General features: G+C 37.7%; 1 protein-coding gene across 2 annotated transcripts in view; it reads left to right on the plus strand.

Moving 5' to 3' along the window:
- LOC110155075 (growth factor receptor-bound protein 2) overlaps positions 1-23,172 on the plus strand; it is a 135,432-nt gene extending 112,260 nt beyond the window's left edge. For both annotated transcript variants that reach the window (XM_055152904.1, XM_020919134.2), the window contains exons 4-6: positions 4,028-4,150; positions 14,013-14,187; positions 19,782-23,172. In XM_055152904.1, coding sequence (XP_055008879.1) covers positions 4,028-4,150; positions 14,013-14,187; positions 19,782-19,967 — 484 coding nt within the window. In that variant the 3' untranslated portion in view covers positions 19,968-23,172. The remainder of the gene's footprint in view (positions 1-4,027; positions 4,151-14,012; positions 14,188-19,781) is intronic.
- The last annotated feature ends 1,110 nt before the right edge of the window (positions 23,173-24,282 follow it).

The following is a 24,282-nucleotide window of genomic DNA, read 5'->3' on the forward strand; positions in this document are numbered from 1 at the left end:
GCGCACGGTTGTAAACAAGCGTGATTTCTAAAGTAAAGAGGCGGGAGGAGGTGTTTCTACTGAGGGAGCTGTGGAGGACGGAGGCAGTGTCACGCATGCGCAACATTTGAAAAAGAACTGTCGCTGTATTTCTCTTTCCTTAAAAAATCCTCTATACAACCTTTAAGCATCTCAGAACTAGTTAAGTAGAAAATAAATCGGAAAACGAAGATGAATAACTTGATTTAAGTTTTAAAATCTTGGCCACATCAGAGAAATTTGCAGTGTAGGGTATGTAGATTGTTTTGTTGTTTGTTTTCCACATTTAAGAAAGTTGACCTGTCTTTGTCCCTGGAAAAAAGTTAAACATGTACATCAAAATATCGTTTTTACAGATGTGACGTTGATTTATTCTTAATTACAAAAACATTTGAACTGGAAGAGTTTCGTCTTTGGGTGGCATGGCTCGTCCAAACCTTAAACGTGCCCGTCATTCGTGGTTTTTACGTTTACGAGCGAAAAACAAACTTCTTTAACCGCTTGGGATGATTTTTAAAATGTCAATCACAGCACGCGGCGACTGAAAAATCACAGCCCGAGCTTTGGTGGCCCACTGTGACCTTTTTAGTCAGCAGATGGAAAACATGCAAGCATCAGTGCAAGAATGACATAACATGAGAGCGTAACACCACCTGACCTGACATTTCTGATACAAACCAGAGTGGAAAAGCATCTGGTGATTTCAAAACTCAACTCCACGTGCCTATTTTTGGTTGCGGGGGCCGTATTGTTTTTGTCCCAGTGTAATTTACGGTTCTATATTTTCTTTTTTTTTTTTTTTTTCCTGTCCCAAAAAAATTCTAAAGCCTTTATTATTAATATTCACCTGAGTGTAATGGAGCTGGAGATGTGCCTTTCGCCAGCGGCAGTTTTAAATAATTCAGAGCAGTAAGAGCTTTTACTCTTCTGTCCATCCGTTTCAATGTTGGTTTTTTTTGGGGGTTTTTTTTGCTTTGCTTTTTTTTTTCTGAAGAAAGCGGCCGGCGTTTGTGCCTTCAGTTGAAAGGATGGTCTGAAAGGGAAGTGAAACCTGGCGAATCAAAAATACCTCACACAGACTTTGACTGAGATCATCTTTATTAAAATGGAAAGATAAAAATGTGGCCCTACTTCTTTCCACTGTAACAGATGCCCTGTCAAAAATAAGTTAGGTTTTTGTTGGGTGTGACGACACGGAGGGACAAAACGACGACACGGAGCACATGGAGAGACACGCAACATGAAGCTGAGTCGAAACACCAGAATCAACCAATTTAGAGATTTTTTTTATCGCCCCATCCCTACTACTGCTACTACTACTGCTACTACTACTGCTACTACTACTGCTACTACTACTGCTACTGCTACTACTGCTACTACTACTGCTACTGCTTCTACTGCTACTACTACTGATACTGCTACTACTTTTACTACTGCAACTACTACTACTGCTACTGCTTCTACTGTTGCTACTACTTCTACTCCTACTACTTCTACTCCTACTACTTCTACTGCTGCTACTACTACTAGTGCTGCTGCTACTTCTAGTGCTGCTGCTACTACTAGTACTACTACTACGACTACTACTACTACTACTACTGCTACTATTACTACAGCTACTACTACTACTACTACTGCTACTGCTTCTACAGCTACTACTACTACTGCTGCTACTACTAGCACTACTACTACTGACTACTACTACTTCTACTACTATTACTATTACAACTACTACTACTAGTACTACTACTCAACTGCTACTATTGCTACTACTACAGAATTAGTGCTGCTGCTGCTGCTGCTACTACTTCTACTACTATGAGTACTACTACTTCTACTAGTACTACTACTACTACTGCTACTATTACTACTACTAGTGTTACTACTACTAGTATTACTGCTACTACTAGTACTATTACTGCTACTATTGCTACTACTACTACTAGTATTACTACTGCTACTAGTGCTGCTGCTACTGGTACTACTACTACTAGTACTGTTACTGTTCCTGCTACTGCTGCTCCTAGTGCTACTACTACTGCTAGTACTACTGCTGCTAGTACTACTACTACTACTACTACTACTACAATACACAAAAAATACATTTGATGGACCCAGTGTGTCTGATGTGATGTGAGGTGAAAGTGTAAAGTGTAGGATGTGGAGTTAGTGTATAATGTGTGTATATTGTGTGTGTATAGTGTGTATAGTGTTATAGTGTGTGTGTATTGTAATAGTTGTATGACTTGAGTGTTGCACCTGCTGAACTCCCCCTCTGCTCCTTCACACCCACTCTGCACCCTGCACCACTTTCAGCTGCACCGCTCCACGGGACGACTTCTGCAGCTTCACTCATGACTTCTTATGGCCTTGTCCTCATGGTTGTGACGTTTTACTTTGACTCTCGAGCTACTGGAATCAATAAAATTCACCGTTTAGAACATCATTTTCAGACAATATTGCACCAAACATAAGAAATGTGCCAAATCATATTGAATAAAATACAAATGGACTGTGAAAGTGCAAAAATATTTCTTAAAAAGCTTTTGTTTGGAAGATTACATAGCAGCTTGTTTTGTGTTTAATCCTTTTTCAAGTTAGTTGTGTTTTTAAGATACAAGTAGAACCGCAACTAACAATTATTTTTGTACTTGACTAGTCAGTAATTATTTTTTGTCGACGATTCAAAGTCTATTATTTGTATTTCTTGAAATTTAAATTCTCAAAACACATTTTTGACCAGATAAAGTAATAGTAAAGTGAAGTTAATTTTCGACATTTCTTCTTATATGGATTGATACATTGATATATAATAATGCTCTTGTTTTTGTTTGTAAAATATCTATCATATTCTTTTAGACAACTTAAATATTGCTTTATTTTAACTCAAAAAAAAAAATTGTGGTATTATAATGGGTTTGATGTGTTTTATAGATTCCACTAGGGCAGTTTTTTATCTCATATTGGTGGATTTCAGATAAAAGGCCTGCAGGGACAATAATCTATGTATTTATTTAATATTTTTATTGGTATAGATATGAGAATGTGTCTATATTTGTTCATTTTTACTGCTGCAAATTTGCTCTGTCAAAGTTTTATTGTATTTCATACAATGACAGTAAATCTAAATTTAATCTATTTTGGTTTTCGATTTCAAAAAAAGGAAAAAAGTTATTTTTTTAAAATGTATTTTCCATTCAAATCCTCAAAGTTGCCATTCATAGCTTTGTGGAAAAATATTGAGTCAAGTGATTTAACGTTTTAATTTATACAAAATGCACAATGAAGCAAGTTACATGGAATTATGTAGTAAAGATTTTATTCTATTTGTATTATTATTTTTATTATTTATTTATTTATTTTTATTTTTTATTATTTTTTTTTTTTTTTATTATTATTATTTTATTTTTATTTTTTTTACAGCAAAGAGCGGCTACTGTGAAGGTTTGAATCTTTTTTTTTTTAAACTTTTGCTACATAATTCCATATTTCTTTTTTTATTTATTTATTTTATGTATTCTGTGTACATAAAAATTTAGAAAGTAGTAAAAATAGGGAAGAAATAAAAACATTTGAAGATGATGTGTTCAGACTTTTGACAGGTAGAGTATACACATCGTTTGTTATTTTTTGTCCCACATATTGATCAATCTTCATTTCGATTTGATCAAAACGACATTTTTTCTTGAACATATACGACAAGACAATAAAGACATTTTTTAAATACACTTTTTTTTATAGATAGAGGAACGACTGTAAATTTGTCCATTCTAAAAAAAAAAAAAAAAACCCAACCATATCACTGAAGATTAGACATGACTGATTCCCACGCTCGATATTTCAATTAATTTTGTATCCACCTTCTGTTTTTGGGCATTTCCCCGAGTGAAATGTGCGAACGCTTCTCATCTACAGCCACGTTAAACTGCAGACTGATCCAAATACAAACTGGATTAAAAAAAATAGGAGTAACCCTTTTTTAATGTAACCCTTGTGTTGTGTTTGTCAGGTGGTTCTTCGGAAAGATTCCCCGGGCCAAAGCAGAGGAGATGCTGAACAAACAGAGGCACGACGGAGCCTTCCTGATCAGAGAGAGCGAGAGCGCCCCGGGGGACTTCTCCCTCTCCGTCAAGTACGTGTAAATCACCCCGTACGACAAACCGACAAACACCGACACGCATCTTTAGGGCCCGAGACGTTTTGTTTCATTCACACGTCGAACGCACAAACCCTGCACGTTTAGACTCTGCTTTTTTTTTTTTTTTTTTTCTTAAAACGGAAAGCACTCTGCACCAACTTGTGATGTCATGTGCTAATAATACAGGATGTGTTCTTAGAATTCACACACCTTCACGAGAAACGTTCAGATGACTTCAGACTGGAATTGCGAGTCTCTACTGAACTGAAGTTAAAACGATGAAAAATAAAAACACGCTTCATGACATTTTGAGGTTTGGAGATGCAGAAAGTGTTACTCGAACGTGCGTGAATGAAACAAAACACAACTCCAGCTCTGTTTTTTGAGGCAATGACGGGATTCTGACGTGACTTGAAGCTCACAGGAGTCAATTTTGTGTGATTTAGATCCTTTAAAATCCACTTTAAACTCTTACAGTGGAATACAGCAGCAGCAAACTCATCATTCCCACTCATGCTTCGTGTGAGTCATTCGACCAACTTCCTTATTGTGGCAAAGTCTCACTGCTGCCATCTGCTGTCCTTTTTTATTATTATTTTTTTTACTGCCACATCCTCCTGGGACCCGAAGAAAAAAGTGTATCGCAATTAGGGCTGGGTCTGATATATTTTAAATAGATTCGATACGTTTCAATAAAAAATAATGTCAAAATTATGCTTGTGATGCTAAAAGTCTTTGTTAATTCTCTTTGCACAAGAAGAGGTTTATCAAAACTGCGATGAAAATGGAAAATATATTGCGAAAGTGAGTTTCCTTCATCTAAACAAGCAACAAAACTGTAGCTCTGTAACAAAATAATTTAGTAAAATACACCAAAAAATACTCTTGGTGATATATCGATATTTAGATTTTTTTTTTGCACACCCCTAATTACAATATACATATATTTTTGTGATTTTCTCTTTATTTGGAGGTAAATGAACACTTAAGCATTTAGATTTTGTTCCGTTTATTTTTATTTATCAGTTTGTAACATGTAACGGGGACGTTTTGGAGTTAAATCCACGTGAAGTGAAGTTGACGTCCAAATTAAAACAGCTTTTTTGATGACGACATCTCAGACAAGCTCAAAAAGTTTTTAGTCTCCTTTTTAATTTCATCATAGTGCAGCCGCAAACCAGAGGTGGGTCGTGACTTGGACTCGAGTCAGACTTGAGTCATTATTTTCAGGTCTTGACACTTGACTTGATAAAATGGACTAAGACTTGGGACTCAACTTGGACTTAAAGGTCAATGACTTGGGACTTGACTCGGACTTGAAAGTCAGTGACTTGGGACTTGACTCGGATTTGAAGGTCAATGACTTGGGACTTGACTCGGACTTGAAGGTCAATGACTTGGGACTTGACTCGGACTTGAAGGTCAATGACTTGGGACTTGACTCGGACTTGAAGGTCAATGACTTGGGACTTGACTCGGACTTGAAGGTCAATGACTTGGGACTTGACTCGGACTTGAAGGTCAATGACTTGGGACTTGACTCGGACTTGAAGGTCAATGACTTGGGACTTGACTCGGACTTGAAGGTCAATGACTTGGGACTTGACTGGGACTTGAAGGTCAATGACTTGGGACTTGACTCGGACTTGAAAGTCAATGACTTGGGACTTGACTCGGACTTGAAAGGTCAATGACTTGGGACTTGACTCGGACTTGACTCGGACTTGAAGGTCAATGACTTGGGACTTGACTCGGACTTGAAAGTCAATGACTTGGGACTTGACTCGGATTTGAAGGTCAATGATTTGGGACTTGACTCGGACTTGAAAGTCAATGACTTGGGACTTGACTCGGACTTGAAGGTCAATGACTTGGGACTTGACTCGGACTTGAAGGTCATTGACTCGGGACTTGACTCGGACTTGAGGCCTGTGACTTGAGAAGACCTGATGCTTCTCTATAAAAAAAAATTTAAAAAAAGTTCTTGTAAAATACTTTTGTCTTTACAGTTGATAAATGAGGTGAATTTTACAAAAACAAACTGGAACATGACGCTCCCTCTTCTGTGTTTGGTATTTTGGATGTAACTGAAGTACTGTGATACTCCAAAGTACTACAGTAATATACAGTACAACACAGTAAAACAGAGGGAACTACATACAACATGATCCTTTATGACAAAATAACTGTTATTAAGCTCTTTTTAATCTAAATTCTTTCTGTTCTGACGTTATAATTCACATACAACTTTTATATAAATACTCATACATAAATATACCATGACTTTTTACAATTTAGTTCAAAATTCATATAAATGTCTAAAATTAAAGCGATATTTGGTATTTTGCTCAAAGTAGAGACTGGACTTGGACTTGCCTGTTTGACTTGGGATTTGACTCGGACTTGAGGTCAAATACTTGAGACACAACCTCCAAAACAAACCACCTCTGCCGCCAACTAACTTCTATTTAGTAAATTTTTTTCCTGGAAATGATTGTACTTATAATCCTCCGGTCCTGTTTAGGCAGAGGAATCTACTCCCCAAATTAAGAGTTTATCTCAAAACACTTAAAAACACAGACTGGTTAAACTCAACGTCCACTACAAAGGACACAAATGAATAGGCCGAGTCTCAGGAGGATATAATACTTATTTTTAATTGAAAGGAACTACTTGGCATCACTTCTGCAATCTATCTGGTGCTGTGGTCCAGTTTAAGGATTTCTATGGAAACACAGCAGAAAAGAGAAGTGAGTAGATTAAAAAAATGTAATAAAATCATCTTTACACAAATACATTGTTTCCTAGTACGTGTTTCTGCATTAAATGAAATAACTCAAAAATGGTGAGACTGAAATTGGGAATTGAATTGTGAAATATATTTATCATAGCCTAAATCAGGGGTGATCAAATTCAGGCCCACGGGCTAACTCGGGTCCTCCACGCTCCTTTGACCGGGCCCCCAGCCCCTCTGCCCTGCACCACTTGAACTAGTCCTAAAAAATTGTCATGGCCTATTTTTTTTAAAGGACTTTTTGACAAATAATAACACGTCTGCCTCTTTTATTTTGTAGATTTTTTTCCAATTAAAAAAATGACATTTATATGAGGTATTTATATCAAAATAATTATGTGACGTATTTACATTTGCCGCTGAATTTTCGTCGCGTGACAAACTCGAGGTCAAACAGTGACAGCCGACGCACGCGCACAGTTCTGTAGTGCCGTTAAAGACAACAAAATGCGAATGTTAAAGTACAAAAAGTTGACAGAGAGCTCAAAGTTTTCAAAGAACAGTGGACGTTATTAAAAGCCCGCGTTGCATACTGGGAAATATTTTGGTCGGAGGCAAGAAACACGGTAGCGGTCAAACACAGTGCGTAACCTCGCGCATTTATCCCCGATAATGGTAAATTCCTGCTGCATTATCGGATGCACAAATAGAAGCACGGAAGAAGGAAAACGTCTTTCATATTCCGAGGGAAAAGAACCGCTAACGGCGAATTAAACGGCTTTCAAACATCCGCAGAGCAAACGTAGAAGATCCTAACAAACCGTGGACTCCAACAAGTTCAACAACACATCGAGACTCTTGGAGGTTTTCATCTTTTCTGCTGTGAATGGCCCAGGAGTTTCCACCAAGTCATTGTGGATATCACCGAAGTGAATATTTGTCCAGGTAGTTGGTGATTCTGACCAGAAGTTTGGTTTGTTCCACCTTTTGTCGGTGTTGAAAAGGGTGATTTGGCTCCGTTGATGCTTATGACCAATTTCTGGTCAAATGGTCTTGGGTCCTCTGCTGTTAGAGTGGATAAATAACCGGGATCAATACCCTTTACGTGCTTTCTCACTCCGTCCGTCATGTTGAATTAGTGTTTCTTGCCGCCGACCAAAATAATTCCCAGCATGCAACGCGCGCTTTTGTCAACAATGAAACTCGCCTATAAGAGAAGATAGGATTCGAAAATGTGGCCCCCAGAGAAAAAAAGTTGGGTGATTCCTGGCCTAAATAATGTCAAAACTCATCCAATCTCGTGTCTCGTCCCATCCCTAATTATTATTATTATTATCTCTATAAGGTTGATTTTATAATGCTGGAGGACGACATTAGAATATGTGACTGAAGGAGAATGCGGCGCTCGTTATAATTTGATATCGTGGCATCCGTAGTGCAGGGTGAGGCCGGGTGTGATAATCTCTGCTATGCTTTGGCCGATAATTTGGGATGCAGACTGTAGCTCCGTCTCACAGCGCCGCACAATACACTCGAAATCGAATCGAAATCGCAATTCGACTCGGCGCTGTTGTCGAATTGCAACGGCTGCGGTTCTTTGCGTAATGGAACGTCCTTTGCGAAGACTGAAGTTTTTTCATTTGTAGAAAATTTTAGTTTTTCTAAGCTTTCTTGTGTTCGTTCGTTAGTTCAGATTTCAGTTCTTCTCTCAAACGTGAACACTCCTGAAGTTGTTTACAATCTGCACTCTACAGAATTTCACTTTTTAAACATCTAAACATCTAAACTAAACTAAATCCCATTCCGTTTTTTTCAGTTCCAGCACCGATTTTGATACGATATTTTGATTTTTATAGTACAGCTTTAAATATCTGCAGGTACCCGATATCAAGCAAGACTAAAAACTGCATTTATTTCCTTTTAAAATAACTCAAAACTGATCCAAATGTGTTTATGTAGCTATTATTTATCCTTGAAGTAACTATAGAAGAGCTTTGTGTCAATAAAAGTTAAAACTAGGGGTGAGACTTGATAAAAAAAAAAATTTATTACAGGCTTTGGTAATCGCATAACAATATTTGCTTCACTCATTTTTTTTCGTGAAGTCGTGTGTCATTTGTTCGAGTTTGGGCTGCTGACGCTTCTTGTTAGTCGTCGGAACTGCTCCCGCGAACAGCTCCAGCAGTTTCCGTTCTCGCTGTCGCTTGTTTTGCATTTAAACAATGTCGTAGGATTCAGGTGCTTCTGTCATATGCAAACTCTTCTCTGCACAATTTCCAATAAACAACGCCTTTGTCAATTCTTCCATCGGATAGTTTTTAAATAGAAATGTACCGTGCAGCAGACCCAGAGCGCTTTCATGCTCTGTTGTTGTTGTATAATTGGCGTTCCATGACACGGTGCACTGATAAACGTTCCCCGTAGTTTGGCAAACTGCGATAAAATGCGTTAATATTTTTCATGCATTATTTTCTTTGTAATTAATTAATCAATCGTAAATTAACGCGTTAATGTCTCACCATAGTTAAAACATTGAGACTTTCTGAGCCAACAACCTGTAAATATTCTTATTACATTCGTTTATTTATTAAACCAGGATTTCTGCTGAACTGATATTTTGGAGACAATATCTAGTTTTTCAGTCAGGATGGGACAAGATTTGCGAGACAAAATTGCCACAAAATTATCTTGAGAATTTTTTTTGAGAATTTTTTACATTATAGGGTTCCCACGGTCATGGAAATCCTGGAGAAGTCGCGGTAATTGAAAATGTCATTTTCCAAGCTTGGGAAAGACATACAATTTTAGTTTCTCTTTCACGCAACTACAGCGTTCTGTTAAGTTCTCATGAGACTATTATAATTATTTCCAAATGTATGCGTCTTTTGTTTAAAAGAGACGACAGTAAATGCAGTGACAGGATTTTGAATGTTAAAAAAACTATAATCCCAAACCATAAGGTGAGTATAAAGGGTTAACAGTTCATATTTAGCCCTAAAAGTCTGATCAATTCTACACATGTAGGTGCCGTAAAGTCATGGAAAATTCACTTTAGGTCATGAAAAAATCATAGAAAAAATTTTGAAATTTTGTCTGTGAAAAAGAGTGGAAACCCTGACATTAGGATAAGACAAAAAATGGTTATGGGTTGGTGAGTTACATCTCTTACAGTTTCTAAAAGCAGCACTAGTAGAATGGAAACAAAAATATGAAATCAAATAAATAATAAAAACATTGTGAGACCAAAACTGGAAACTGAATCACAAATGTATACTGTATTTTTCAGACTATAAGTCGCACTTTTTTTCATGGATTGTGTGGTCCTGCTTATACTCATGTGCGGCTTATATATTAACATTTTCACACTGAAGCTGCAAGAGGCTCTAGTCTTGTGTGTGAGTATCTGCTGCTCCTGTTCCTCCTGTACCACTGTCACTTGGCTCTACTGCGCATGTCTCCTGCAAGTGTCCTGCTGCAGGTAGTGAAATCTGCAGCCAAAAATGATAATCGAGCAGCAGAAAGAAAGTTTAGAGTGAGTGAGAAACTTGTGAGGGACTGGCGGAAAGCGGGGATGGAGAACACAGCTTCACCGCAACTGGGAGGATGCACCATGAAACTTTCCTGAAGTCACTGGATGAATCAACAAAGCCTGGACTTCAGTGACACCGAAACCATCCTGTCGGGATTCAGAAAGACCGATATAATTCTAACTGGAACTGATGCTGAGTCTGACGACAGCGACACAGAAGAGGAACTGGAACTCTTTTTACCTCCGGAGGTCGCGGAGTTGTTCAGAAGTGACACAGAGGATGAAGAATTGAATGGATTTAGTGATTTGGAGTGAGATGGAGAGTTTGTTAAACTTGTTCTGTTCTGTTGTTTATGTTATAGTTTATCTGAAGAATTGTTCATATGTGACGTTAACAGTCTGTTGTTCTCTGTTCTATTGTTATTACCAGAATTTGACTTTTACGATGAAATGTTGGTTCCTGGTCTCTGATTTTGTAAAGTAAATTTCCCTCATTTATATGTTTTTTTTCTTCTTCATTACGCATTTTTTGGCTGGTGCGACTTAAACTCCAGAGCCACTTATAGTCCAAAAAATACAGTGCATTAGAAATTACATTGTCTCGTGGAAATTGTGTCTGGTCCCATCCCTATTTTTCCCAGTATTGCCGCTGATATTCAACACCAGTAACGTTTACAAACCCGTGCAGCCCTGCCCCGCTCTGCATTGTGTACGATGATTGTCGTAATGGTCCGGTGAGAGCTGTTTTGACTCACGCACCTCCAGCTCGCCCGGCCCAGCCCAGCGCAGCGCCGGGCCGGGCTCACGGCTCACAGCAGCTTTAGTGTCTGATTTGCCTAAGTGCTTTCCATCTCCTCACCGCTCCTCTGGTGCATCATAAGCTTCTGTAATAACCTCCTATTTATGTAAATTCTCCCAAATCCACTTATCTCTGTACGCTTTTCTATGCAAATCTGCCATGACGTCAGCTTTGATCATCTCCAGAGGAAACTTGTACAAATGTATTAAAAAAAAACATTATATATATACTTAATTTCATGCGTTCATCCTAGGTTTTATTATTGTTACGTAACCAGGTGTTTTGAATCCAATTTGAATCTAATTTACAAAGTGACCTAAGGGGATTTACATGTAAATCAATATTTTTGAAGTGTAGATTATATTTACCTCTAACAAGAAGCAGAAGTGAATTAAAATGAGAAGCTCTATTGTTTTTGCAAGTGAACGAAACTCACAAACGAGAACATGCTTTAGAGTAAAATAAACTTTGGCTAAATGTAAATAGAAAGTGGTGCAGCGAGTTAAGCGTTAAGCCTGAGAACTGACGGCTTAACGGTTTGTAACCCTAACCATGCAGGCTTCAAACCAGATCGCACATTTCAGGGTTATAGGACAATATAAGTTTGTGTTAGTTGATGTGATAAGTGTTTCCATTGGACAACATCAGAAATGAGAAGACATAGAGTGAGAGATCTGAATAAATGCATCAAGAATCTCGGACTTCCCGGTCATTGTGCAATGCATACTGGGAAGGATTTTCTGAAAAAGTGAGCATCAAACCGCCATGTTTATGTCTATTGACAAAGCCGATCTTTTAAAGTCTTTTGAACCATATCGCTTTTGTTTCTGGTTATGATATTGTCGTATTTTAGTTTTGGGATTCAGACATCGTACCGTATTTTCTGCACTATTAGGCGCTCTGGATTATAAGACGCACTGTCATTAAATGGTCTATTTTTGAACTTTTTTCACAAATAAACCGCACCGGATTTTAAAGGAAACACAACAGTTGGATGGGGGTGAGTGGTTTTGTTTGTTTGTGGCGTTCACGGTGACTCTGGGCTTTGTTTCAGTTGTGGCGTGTAGGGAGGTGCTGTCTGGGACCAACGGATTGTCATCGTGTTCGCAGTGACTCAGTTGTTCAGTCGTGTCTAGAAGTGGCACATTGCGCTCGCTTTTTCGGTTCGTTCCTCCGTTCCGTTCCTCGTCTGCGTGGAGTGATGAGTGTGTCTGTGGGTGTTTTTCGCTAGACGGTTTGCAAGACCCCTGGATGTTGTAGACCACAGTTTAACCAAACCAAGTTGCGATAGCAGGCTGCATACACTATCCTCCTTTGGACTTCCTTAAATACAAACTTTGCATTTTGTATTGCACCTTTAATTCGCAAGTTCACCTCGCAGAAATGACAATGATCGTTGACAGACATGTTCACTCTCTGCTTTGTTTGCTGTAGTGATGGCAGTTATTTTTGCCATGTTACCACTGAGCGATTGGCTATATAAAAAAAGTACCTGCCTACTGTTGAGCCAACGAATCCTAAAGCTGTGAGGTCAGACGGTTTCCATGAAGTGAAACCGGCTGATGAATCAGGCTACATTTCTTGATAAAACTGGGACAAATCACTGGTTTTATATACCGTATTTTCCGCACTATTAGTTGCTCTGGATTATAAGACGCACTGTCATTAAATGGTCTATTTTTTAACTTTTTTCACAAATAAACCGCACCGGATTTTAAACGAAACACAACAGTGTGATGGGTCAGTGGTTTTGTTTGTTTGTTCGTTCACGGTGACTCTGGGCTTTGTTCAGTTGTGGCGTGTAGGGAGGGTGCTGTCTGGGACCAACGGATTGTCGGCGTGTTCGCAGTGACTCAGTTGTTCAGTCGTGTCTAGAAGTGGCACATTGCACTCGCTTTTTCGGTTCATTCCTCCGTTCCGTTCCTCGTTGGCGTGGAGTGATGAGTGTGTCTGTGGGTGTTTTTCGCTGCGCAGTCGCTGTCTGCTCCGTGTTTGTTTGCGTGCGCTGCGGGTGTTGCGGCTTTGTAGTTTACTGAAGTCGTGCTGGGACACCTGAGTGAATTCGTGTATGGGGCGCTCTGAATTGCGGGGTGCGTGGTCGTTTTTTGATGCGGTTAGAGGCTTAAGACCAGAAAATACGGTAATTGTGTGGTTGTTGGATCCTAACAGCGGAAAACGGCTCGAGAAATGGGCCTCGGAAGTTTGCAAACTCCATAAATGCGAAAGGGAATCAGATGTGTGTGACTGCAAACCTCCGTTCAAACTGTTTCCCTTCCCAACGGAATTGAAAAATAGTGAAAGGCGAAGGCGATGGGCAGGATTGATCCACAGGAAGGACGAGAAAAGAACTCTTCACGCTTACGTCACAAATCAGGAGGACGTTTGGAAACATGTGATGACAACTTCCGGTGTATTCCCCGACTCTGGGCTCGCCGACCGACTGTGAAGTAAACGTGATCAGCGGTAAAATGAAGACTGGAGACGTATGTGCTGTTTGAAATCATCTTGAATTATGAAAATTGTTGATTAGCTGAAGATAACAGAACGCTACAATGACATGGAGATGAAGAAAACTGGGCCATTTCCCATTTTTCTTAGATTTTGTCAGACTTAGTACCAAAAACAGAGCCCGCGGGAAGTTGCATCTTTCCAAACGTCTTCCTGGTTTGTGACGTAAGCGTGAATAGAGCCTATTAAAATCTCTCAAGTCAACTACATCTGTACACTCCGGTCACAGTAAACGCTATGATCTAAACCTAACATTGTAATAAACTGTACATTTTGTGTGTCGCAGGTTCGGAAACGACGTTCAGCATTTCAAAGTCCTCCGCGACGGCGCCGGTAAATATTTCCTGTGGGTGGTGAAGTTTAACTCCCTGAACGAGCTGGTGGACTATCACCGGACCACCTCCGTGTCCCGCAACCAGCAGATCTTCCTGAGGGACATCGAGCAGCAGCATGTCCACCAGGTACGAGCGCATCCTTCACCTCTTCACCACAAAGAAAAAACTACCGTAGTTCTATTAATACATATTTTTACATTTAACAATAAACCTTAGAATGAGATTTACACACAAAATTCATTAATAAAAAAAAATCTTATCTTTTATTTAGCAAACAAAAAGCCTCTACATTGCCATTAGAACAGGGGTCTCCAACTTTTTTCCAGCGTTGAGCTCCTTTACAAAACAAAAATGCCAGAGAGCTACTCATTTTAGCGACCACAAAAAACTCGAGGCGATTATAAGAAAGACAGCGAGCATTTGGGAACAGTTAGACGCCTATGAAACATAAACCACTGTCCATTTATTAATGAAAAAAGTTGGACTTCAGAATTATACATTTACAATAGTAACAGGCATGTAATTAACTAAATTTTTTGTTATTTAAAAAAAAAAAAAAGTTTAAAAAAAAGTATTTCCCTGTTTTCCCTATATTCAATCTATTTATTCACATTACTTATTGCTTTCTTTATTCTTATTTGTATTATTTTTGTATTACTTTATATTATTATTATTATTATATTGTTTATTTTATTAACTAAATTTTTGATATAAAAAAAGTTTTAAAAAGTATTTCCCTCTTTTCACTATATTTATTTATTTATTTTAATTTATTCACATGACTTATTGCTTTATTATTATTTTTTGTATTACTTTATATATAATAATAATAATAATAATATAATAATAATATTTTATTAACAAAATTTTTGTTATTAAGAAAAAAGTTTTTAAAAGTATTTCCCTCTTTTCGTTGTTTTTATTTATGTATTTATTTATTCGCATTACTTATTGCTTTATTTTTATTATTTTTGTATTACTTTATATAATAATATAATAATAATATATATTTTTTTTATTACAGTGGAGGAGGGGAATTGGGAAGGGAGGTTTAGGGAATAAAAAATTGTCACATTATATTACTACTAATTGTTTTTCTCTGTCACATCTGCTTTTAAGTGCACAAAAAAATTTTATTCATCAGCACAATGGTATAATTTCGAAATCCTTTGACGGATATAACAGTTCATAATGTAAAAGAGCTCATAAATGGTAATAAAACTCAGTGAAACTCAATGAAAAAATGCTGTTATGAGGTTTTAATGGCACAAAGATGATTTAAATGATTTTTTAGCCATCAGAAATTAACGTCAACACAAAATATTGTTGCTTCTTTAACATTTTAACTTTACCATCTGGTCCTGTACCAATTTTCATTACAGATTCTCAGTGTCGATGTGCTCATGCAGACGCAGATCTGATGTAATCGCACTTGCGGTCTAATTATATCTCCGTGGGTTTTTTAGAGTCACGCTAAAATGTATAAATACTTAAAGATAACATATTGCAGAGAGAGAAAGGCGTGGGTAAATGTTACTGACAACCTGCTAAAAACTTTCTTTAAATAGAAATAAATCATCAGAGGACTCTTCTGAATTTATAAAGGTACAGTTGGTCTTTTTGTCTTGATAATGCTGCTGAGACATAAGAAATGCATTAAATAAATTACTTAGAATTTAAATTTTTTGGTTTAAATTTTACCTTAAAGCAGGGGTCTCCAACCTGTAGCTCGCCAAAAGATTTCGAAATTATCCCATTGTGCTGATGAATAACATTTTTTTGTGCACTTAAAGCAGATGTCAGGGAAAAACAATTAGTAGTAATATAATGTGACAATTTTTTTATTCCCTAAACCCACCTTCCCATTACCCTCCTCCACTGTAATATCAAAAATTTTTAAATTAATAAAAATTAAAAATAAAAATAAAATAAAATAAAATACATAAATATATAAATAAATAAATAAATAAAAAACAAAATAAAATAACAAAATAAATAAATAAAATAAAATAAAAAAAATAATAAAAAATTAAAAAAAATTAAAAAACTAAATAAATAAAATAAAAAACTAAAAAAAAACAATTAAATAAAAACAAAACAAAAAAAAATTAATAATTTCAAAAAATAAAATTTAATAAAATAAAACAAAATAGTCAAAGTTCTCACAATAGTATCATGGACCATCAGAATATATTGAATTACAAGTCTCCTTGCTTAAATTCTTCGTTATGGTGCAGCAATAGCTAAAAAAAAATACAGAGAGAACTACATAGACCATGATCCTTTGCTCCATTTCAGTGCAGACTACAAGAAGAAATAACAGTTCTAAGCACTTTTGCGTCTTAGTTCTTTGGATTAAGTCTTGTCAAGGCAGAAACCAAAGTATTGTTTGCGCAAACTCCAAATTAGACGTTCATTAGTCGTTATGTGATTTCACAATGTTTTTTTTTTCACTCCCTCTGTTGAACATCGCACCGCAGCCCGAGTGAGTTTACAAAAAAATAGATGATAATTTTAATATAAAAACGTTTAATTAATCAAAAATCAGTCGTTAATTCTCCCTACGATCGATTGAGAAAATTTACTCGAACGCCCATCCCTACTTTCAACAACTCGAGCGACAACGTGACGCGACCGCCTCCGTCCGTGTCCCTGCATTACGACGCGTTATCGTGTCCGCAGCGGTAATCAAGTGTGAAGCATTGTCATTCGAAAGAGCTTTGAAGTCGTTCCAAACACTCCAGACACTCCTGTGACCTTATTACCGTTATCGGAGGAGGGCCGCCGCTCCTCTGGTGTCCGTCATTGTGCTCGGGGTTTTAATTTCCTCCAGTCAATAACCTTTGGACTCGGTGTGAACCGCGCGGAGAATAACAGACGCAATCGGCTCTGTTTGTTGGCACTTCTCCGCTTCGTGAGACTAAAAAAAAAAAAACCCCAAAAAACGAGCATTGCGTAACCTTCTCGTGAAGACGACTCAAACCTGCTTGTCTGTATGGAGATTTACGTGTTGCCTTGAATGCCTCGCAGTCTGGTATTTATTTAGTTTATTTACTTTTTTTTTTTTTTTTGTATTCGAGCAGGGTGGCCTTTCTGCAGATGTGCCCTTTAACTCGGTGGTGACATCTGCTCGTCTTCATGGGGATAGATGAGTTTAATGCCGTACTGTGGGACATTCTGAGTGAAATAATGTCATCTCCGTGGATACAAGTGCAGTGGTAGAACCTGCAGTTAGCAAAGCCATACATTGCACCTTTATCTTTTTAGTCTGATTTTAGGTTAAAAAAAAAATAATAATTGTTTTCTACATAACAGCAGCAAAAGTAAAGCTTTGTGTTTTTCATTTACTGTACATCAGTCTAAAAATATACAAGTTTTTCTGAGCATGACATGACATAACAGGGTATTTGAACTTGCAGTACTTTTAGAATACAATATAAAGATTTCTTCTGGGCGTAGGTTGTTTCTAAGGTACAGCCTCTGAGCGTTTTAAAGAGCGTTTTCTAAGATTATAATCATAATAAAGCATTAGTCTTAATATAGAGTTTTTTCAGTCATTCGGAAATGCAGTTTCATGCATTGAACATTAAGGCTGAGTCATTAAGAAGTTGCCGATACGATACATACCTCGATACAGTGAGCTTACGATTCAGTACGATATATTTCAAATCGATTCAATACAGTTCAATAAAAATAAAGGCTAAATCATGGCTGTGATACTAATAGTTTTTGTTCAACCACTTCTTGTGCAAAGTTCATATGAAACACATCATCAAAACAGTGAAAATGTCAAATGTGTTGCATAAAAAGTTTCCTTCCACTGAACAAGCAACAAAACTGTAGTGCTGTTAGAAAATAATTTAGTAAAATATATCTTTTGGAGATATATCGATACAGCAGCCCATGATATCGGTACTGTATCATCACATTCAGCAATACAGTATATTGATATTTTGATATTTTTGCACACCCCTAATATTTAGGTATATTTTACTCAATTAATCGTGTCGACATTTTCACTGTTTTGAGTAAAATCGATGTGTGTCATATTCACTTTGCACAGACATTGTGGTTTAATAAAGACTTTTAGTATCAGAGCCATAATTTAACCTTTGTTTTTCACCGAATCGTATCAAATCGGTTTGAAATAATATTTGATTGTATTGAATCACAAGTGCATTGTATTGAAAATCCTGTTGAACATTCATTCCACACTCAGTGGTGGCAAGATACTGTTGTAGCCAAAGCTGCCCCGAGGCGAACTGACTGTCAATCTGCACCATCTGCCCCTTCAGCCACCACCAATCACTCACACACCATGTTCATGTTTGGCAAAGTGAGTGAAATGGCTTCAGTTTTACTAGAGCCACTGCTGCCCACAGTGGTACACGGTGTTCTCAGCAGTTTCCCGTCCAAGTTTGGCCTCAGAGATGAGACATGATTGGGCACTGACACATTTTTCACATTTTTCACATTATGTCTTTCATAAACACAAGGTGTAAAATTTACTTGCTGACACACCAATCTTCATCCAGTAATGGCAACACAAGCACTTCATACTACTACAGTTAAACTGTAATATGGTTTTGTGAAATAAATGCATGAACTCAATTAGGAATGGACATTCATTTCAGTTTTCTTAATCGATCGTCGGGAGAATTAACGATACATTTTTCGATTAATCATTAACATTTTTCTATTAAAATTATCATTAATATTACTTTTACTAATCTACATAAATAAACTCAACTTTACAACATATAAACCATAACCACTACAGAACCACATCAGCCCGTTTGACATTATAATGTGTTTATTAATGCAGCTTTGAACCTTTTGTTTACGTTTTACAGAAACAAAATTTAAAACCACATGACTCATTTGCATAAACTATAAGCCCTGAAATAAACAGCTTTTTCCTTGTGCCCTGATGCGGTTCAGCTTCTGTGGGACTAAAGGACACGACTCAGTGGAATATGAGTGTTCTTTCTGTGACAGCTACGCACAGCAACCTACATTTGCAGGGCAGTCACAGTGTCTTAAAAGTCTTAAAAAGGTTTTAAATTTCATGTTCCTAAATTAAGGCCTTAAAAAGTCTTAAATTCTGTTGGACTTAAATTTCATTAGCCTCATTTTTTTGTAAACTCAACTGGGCTGCAGTGCGATGTTAAACGGAGGAAGGTAAAAAAAAAAAAAAAACGTGAAATTGTGTAACGTGAATGAACATCTAATTTGGAGTATGTGCAACGCTTTGTGCAATACTTGTGTATGTGCAATACTTTGGTTTCTGGCGCCAGCGGCAATGAGTAAAGAATCAGTAGAGTGGAGGAAGTGTAGGTTTAATAAACAGCGGCTCTTAAATTCTAGATACAGTACCATCGTTGGTTGGTCGTTATTAGAATTGGATCTTTCATTTAAGATTAACATTTCATTTTCATTTAAGTGGTCTTTAAAAGGTCTTAAAAAAGTCTTAAATTTGAGATAGTCAAACCTGGGGATATCCTGACTTGTTTTGTCGATTAAAAATTAACGTGATCGATGAAATTCTTAATGATCAAGTATCGTTTAGTCGACTAATCATGCCCATCGCTATACTCAAATGCAAAGAATCAACGTCAAGTTTTGGATCCACTTCCCTAAACAGTTCTGCGTTTTTCAGTGAATGTTATCTGTACCCTGCGCTAACTTTGTGATTTTTATTTTATTTTTTTCTCCTGCAGCATCCGACATACGTGCAGGCGCTCTTCGACTTCGACCCGCAGGAGGAGGGCGAGCTGGGCTTCCGGCGCGGAGACTTCATCCAGGTCCTGGACAACTCAGACCCCAACTGGTGGAAGGGAGGCTGCCACGGCCAGACGGGCATGTTCCCCCGCAACTACGTCACGCCCATCATCCGGAACATGTAACCACGGAAACGCCAACAACTAACAACAACAACAACAACAACACCGCCAACCATCTGATCTATTCTGCGACCATCCATGATCTTCAGCATCTCCACCACCTCCGCATCCTCCTCCTCCTCCTCCAGCCCCTGATGCCCTCACGCCCGAACGCAGGAGAATCAGGGAGGACCGTGGGTGGCAGCTGAGAGAATGAACCTTTTTTTTGCTGAGAATGCTCCCCCCTCACCCCCCAAAAAAAAAAACCCTGACCTGGCGAGGACTCCGTGAGGGAAGAACCACGACCCTCCACTTCGCAACATTCTGCCTTTCCTCTGCCCTTTTTCTGTTCCTTTTTGCTGCATGTTTTAATCACCTAAAACAAAAACGCCTACCAGTTTTAACGTATAAAAATCAAAAAAAAAAAATCAAAAAAAGAAGAAATGGTTTTTAAAAAATTGTAGAGGAAAAAACTGATGCCATTTACCGCAAGTTTCCATGTCTGAGATCATTGGCACGTGAGCATTGTACAATAAATCACCTATAGAGAGAATCCATTTTTTAAGAATATATATTATATATTTGTATGTGTTTGTCTGTTTTACCTCTCATCGCAAATTGTATTTTTTTTTTCATTTGTAAATTATGTTTAATCTTTTGTTAGACCTTGTAGCCATGTGCTGAACTGTCCTGTTTTGTTTTTCTTTTAAATTTTTTTTTAGAATTTATCCAAGGCCTCTCTACGGTGACCTGGAAGGACAAGTCACAGCGACAAATCGGAAGAAAAGTCGTGAAGAATCGTTACGCCAAAATGCCAAAATTGAAAAGTTATGCAACAAGAATTTGGGAGATGAGTATTAAAAAAAAACGACCGCAAACTTGTGACTTGTCCTTCGAGGGTCGCCATACCTCTCAGTTCCAGCGCATGACATTTCAAGTAGTCGCTACAAACCGACGTTTTTGAGGGAAATCATAACAAAAAACAAAAAAAACGATGGACACGTTCAAATCCAGGAAGACGAGAAAGAAGAGCCAGCACTCAGCTAGCATCGAGCCATGGACGCTGTCACGCCCCAAGTCCCACCACTTTTCTTTTTCTCCAAAACCAATGTATTTATTCAGCCGTTTGTACTCGGGCAGTGAATGTAGCTGACTGGCGTTTAACGTGAGGGACACGCGGTCGGAGAACTGATTTTTCAAAATGACATGCTGAAAAACCCCCCGCGCAAGTTGAGAAATGTACACGTAGGAAATTACGGAAAACGATCGGCAAGGGGTCATCGAAGCCTACATCGCGCATGCATCCGCTCTCCCCGGCATCACCCGTGGCACACATGGACAAATCGGAAAAAAGCAAGATTGTCTTTCGAGAGATCAGCTTCAACAATGTACAAATGTTTTGTTCTCAATTGTTTTGTGTATCGTGTGGTGTGTGTGGTCAAGCACTTTTTCAAGTCATTTTTCACTCCTGGGGTTGGTTTGGCAATTGAGTTCGACTGGGTTAGTAGTAAAATGTGTCCACACTAGCATGTTTTTACGCCACTTAATGGATGTGTCACGAATTTTGGGCTTCTGGTCGTTGCGTAATGCATACTGGGAAGGATTTTCAGAAAAAGTGAGCATCAAACCTTGACAAAGCCGAACTTTTCAAGTCTTCTGAACCATATCGCTTTTGTTTCTGGTTCTGATATCGAAATATTTTAGTTTTGGGATTCAGACATCGTAATTGTGTGGTTGTTGGACGTCCTAACAGTGGAAAACGGCTCGAGAAATTTGTTTGCGAACTTCATAACTGCAAAAGTGAATCAGATGTGTGTGACTGCAAATCTCTGTTCAAACTGTTTCCCTTCCCAACGGAATTGAAAAATAGTGAAAGGCGATGGATCCACTGGAAGGACAAAAAATCAAACATTTGGCTGCCTAAATCATCCCAAGTTTGCGGCGAACATTTTGTATGTGGAGCTCCAACAAAGCAAAACCCCGATTCCTCGCTCAACTTTGGTTATGAATTTAAAAAAGTCATCGCCAAAGCGAAAGGCACCAGCTGTTCACCAAGAAACACCTTCCACTGCAAAGAGACCAAGACGTGATGTTGCTGTAAAACCACAAGAACAAGAAAGTGCAGCTCAGTCTGTTTGTCTTCTGCACCTCTCGCTTAACAAACGGGATCCCACTTTGTTGTCGCTCCACATACAAAATGTTCGCTTTTTCATCCTTTCTGTGGATCAATCCTGTCCATCGTCTTCACCTTTCACTGTTTTTTCAATTCTGTTGGGAAGAGAAACAGTTAGAACAGAGGTTTGCAGTCACACAGATCTGATTCCCTTTTGCATTTATGGAGTTCACAAACTTCCGAAGCCCGTTTCTCCAGCCGTTTTCCACTGTTAGAACATCAACCACACGATTACGATGTCCGAATCCCAAAACTAAAATGTGACAATATCAGAACCAGAAACAAAAGCCATATGGTTCAAAAGACTTGAAAAGATCGGCTTTGTCAATAAACAAATCCCAGAAATTGGAAATCAAACATGGCGATTTGAGGCTCGCTTTTTCGGAAAATCCTTCCCAGTATGCATTGCACGATGGCCGGAAGTCCAAAATTTGTGATGCATCTATTATTTGCTGAGTTGTTTTTTTTTTTGTAGTAGTAATTTCAGGAAATTACTTTTATTTTGGGAAATGAAACTTGAACGTGACGATTGTATTCACTACCCTAATTGGTTGTCGATGGAAATATTGTTCCCTTATCCGTGAAAAATCATTTGAATGTACTGTAATGTTATGTTAACCAAACAAGAATATATTTTTATTGAAACCTGACTAGTGTGGACAACTTTTTGGAATAAAGTTTGAATCATGTTGACTGATTTCAAGTGATCAAGTTGAGATTTTATTTGGTTACTTAAACCTATTACAAAGGTTCACTTTTTAATCAAAATACCTTTTCATTCTATCATAAATGTAATATTTAATTGTGTCATGTAATAATTCATTTTGGGGACACACTAGCAGAGTGGTTAACGCCCCAGCATCAAGTGTAGATGAGTTGTTTCGAAAAATTAATGTGAAAGGGTAATGGACAAGGATGCCCACTGTCTCCATTCAAGTTTAACCTACAAATTTGTTTTTAAATTAAAGCTCTAAGTTAGATTTCATCAGAATCCGTGTATCATTTGTTCATTTGTTTTTTAAATTAAAACCAAAAATAAAAAATAAAAAAACACAACTATTATCTTCATTATTTGTCTCCAAAATAAATTTTAAAAACGGATAATGGTTTGTGTTTTCAATTTTCGATTTTGTGGAAAAACTGATAACATTTCCCGTTTCTGAAACTTAAACTGCGATGCCGGACTTTTGCGCAAGATACAGACTGAACCAGGACTAAAACAGGACTAAACCAGGTCTAAACCAGGACTAAATTAGGACTAAACCAGTACTGAGTGTCGGGATGGGCTCAGAGGTCCGGCCACGTAGATTGTCGGGTGATCTGGACTTGAGACCGAGACGAGACTAGAACTGGGACCAGTTTAGTCCTGTTTTAGTCCGGCATCAAGTTTAAGTCATGGAAACGGGAAATGGCTGTTTTTCCGTTTTTCATTTAAACACAAAAATAAAACCGAAAATAAAAAAACACAACTATTATCTTCATTATTTGTCTCCAAAATCTAAATTTATAAATGGATAATGATTTGTTTTTTTCAGTTTTCGATTTTGTGGAAAAAACTGATAACATTTCTGAAACTTAAACTGCTATGCCGGACTTTTGCATCATATAGGGACTGAACCAGGACTAAAACGGGACTAAACCAGGTCTAAACTAGGACTAAATTAGGACTAAACCAGTACTGAGTGTCGGGGCGGGCTCAGAGGTGCGGCCGTGTAGACTGTCTGGTGATCAGGACCGAGATCGTGACTGAAACCGGGACAAGACTAGAACTGGGACCGATTTAGTTCTGTTTTAGTCCGGCATCGTGTTTAAGTCACGTAAGCAGGAAACGTCCATAATCCGCTTTTTCCATTTTTCATTTAGACACAAAATCGAAAATGGAAAAAACGAATCATTATTAATTTTTTTTCATTTTGGTTTTGGAGACAAATAATAACGAAAATAGTTGATTTTTCGTTTTATTTTATTTTATTTTGAAAAACGAATCAATAAATGATACACGGATTTATCATAACTTAACCGAACCTCAATTTTTGATCTCATGGACTTGAAATTCTCTTTTTTTTTTTTTTTTTTGGTCACACTACTATTGCAATACAAACGTTGCATTAGTCAAAACTGTGATTATTTGACCAATTTTTTCTTTTTTTTTTTCTTTTACACTAG

The sequence above is a fragment of the Boleophthalmus pectinirostris genome, unplaced genomic scaffold, assembly GCF_026225935.1.
Source record: "Boleophthalmus pectinirostris isolate CB_2022bp ecotype Guang Dong unplaced genomic scaffold, ASM2622593v1 HiC_scaffold_17, whole genome shotgun sequence".
NCBI lineage: Eukaryota > Metazoa > Chordata > Actinopteri > Gobiiformes > Gobiidae > Boleophthalmus > Boleophthalmus pectinirostris.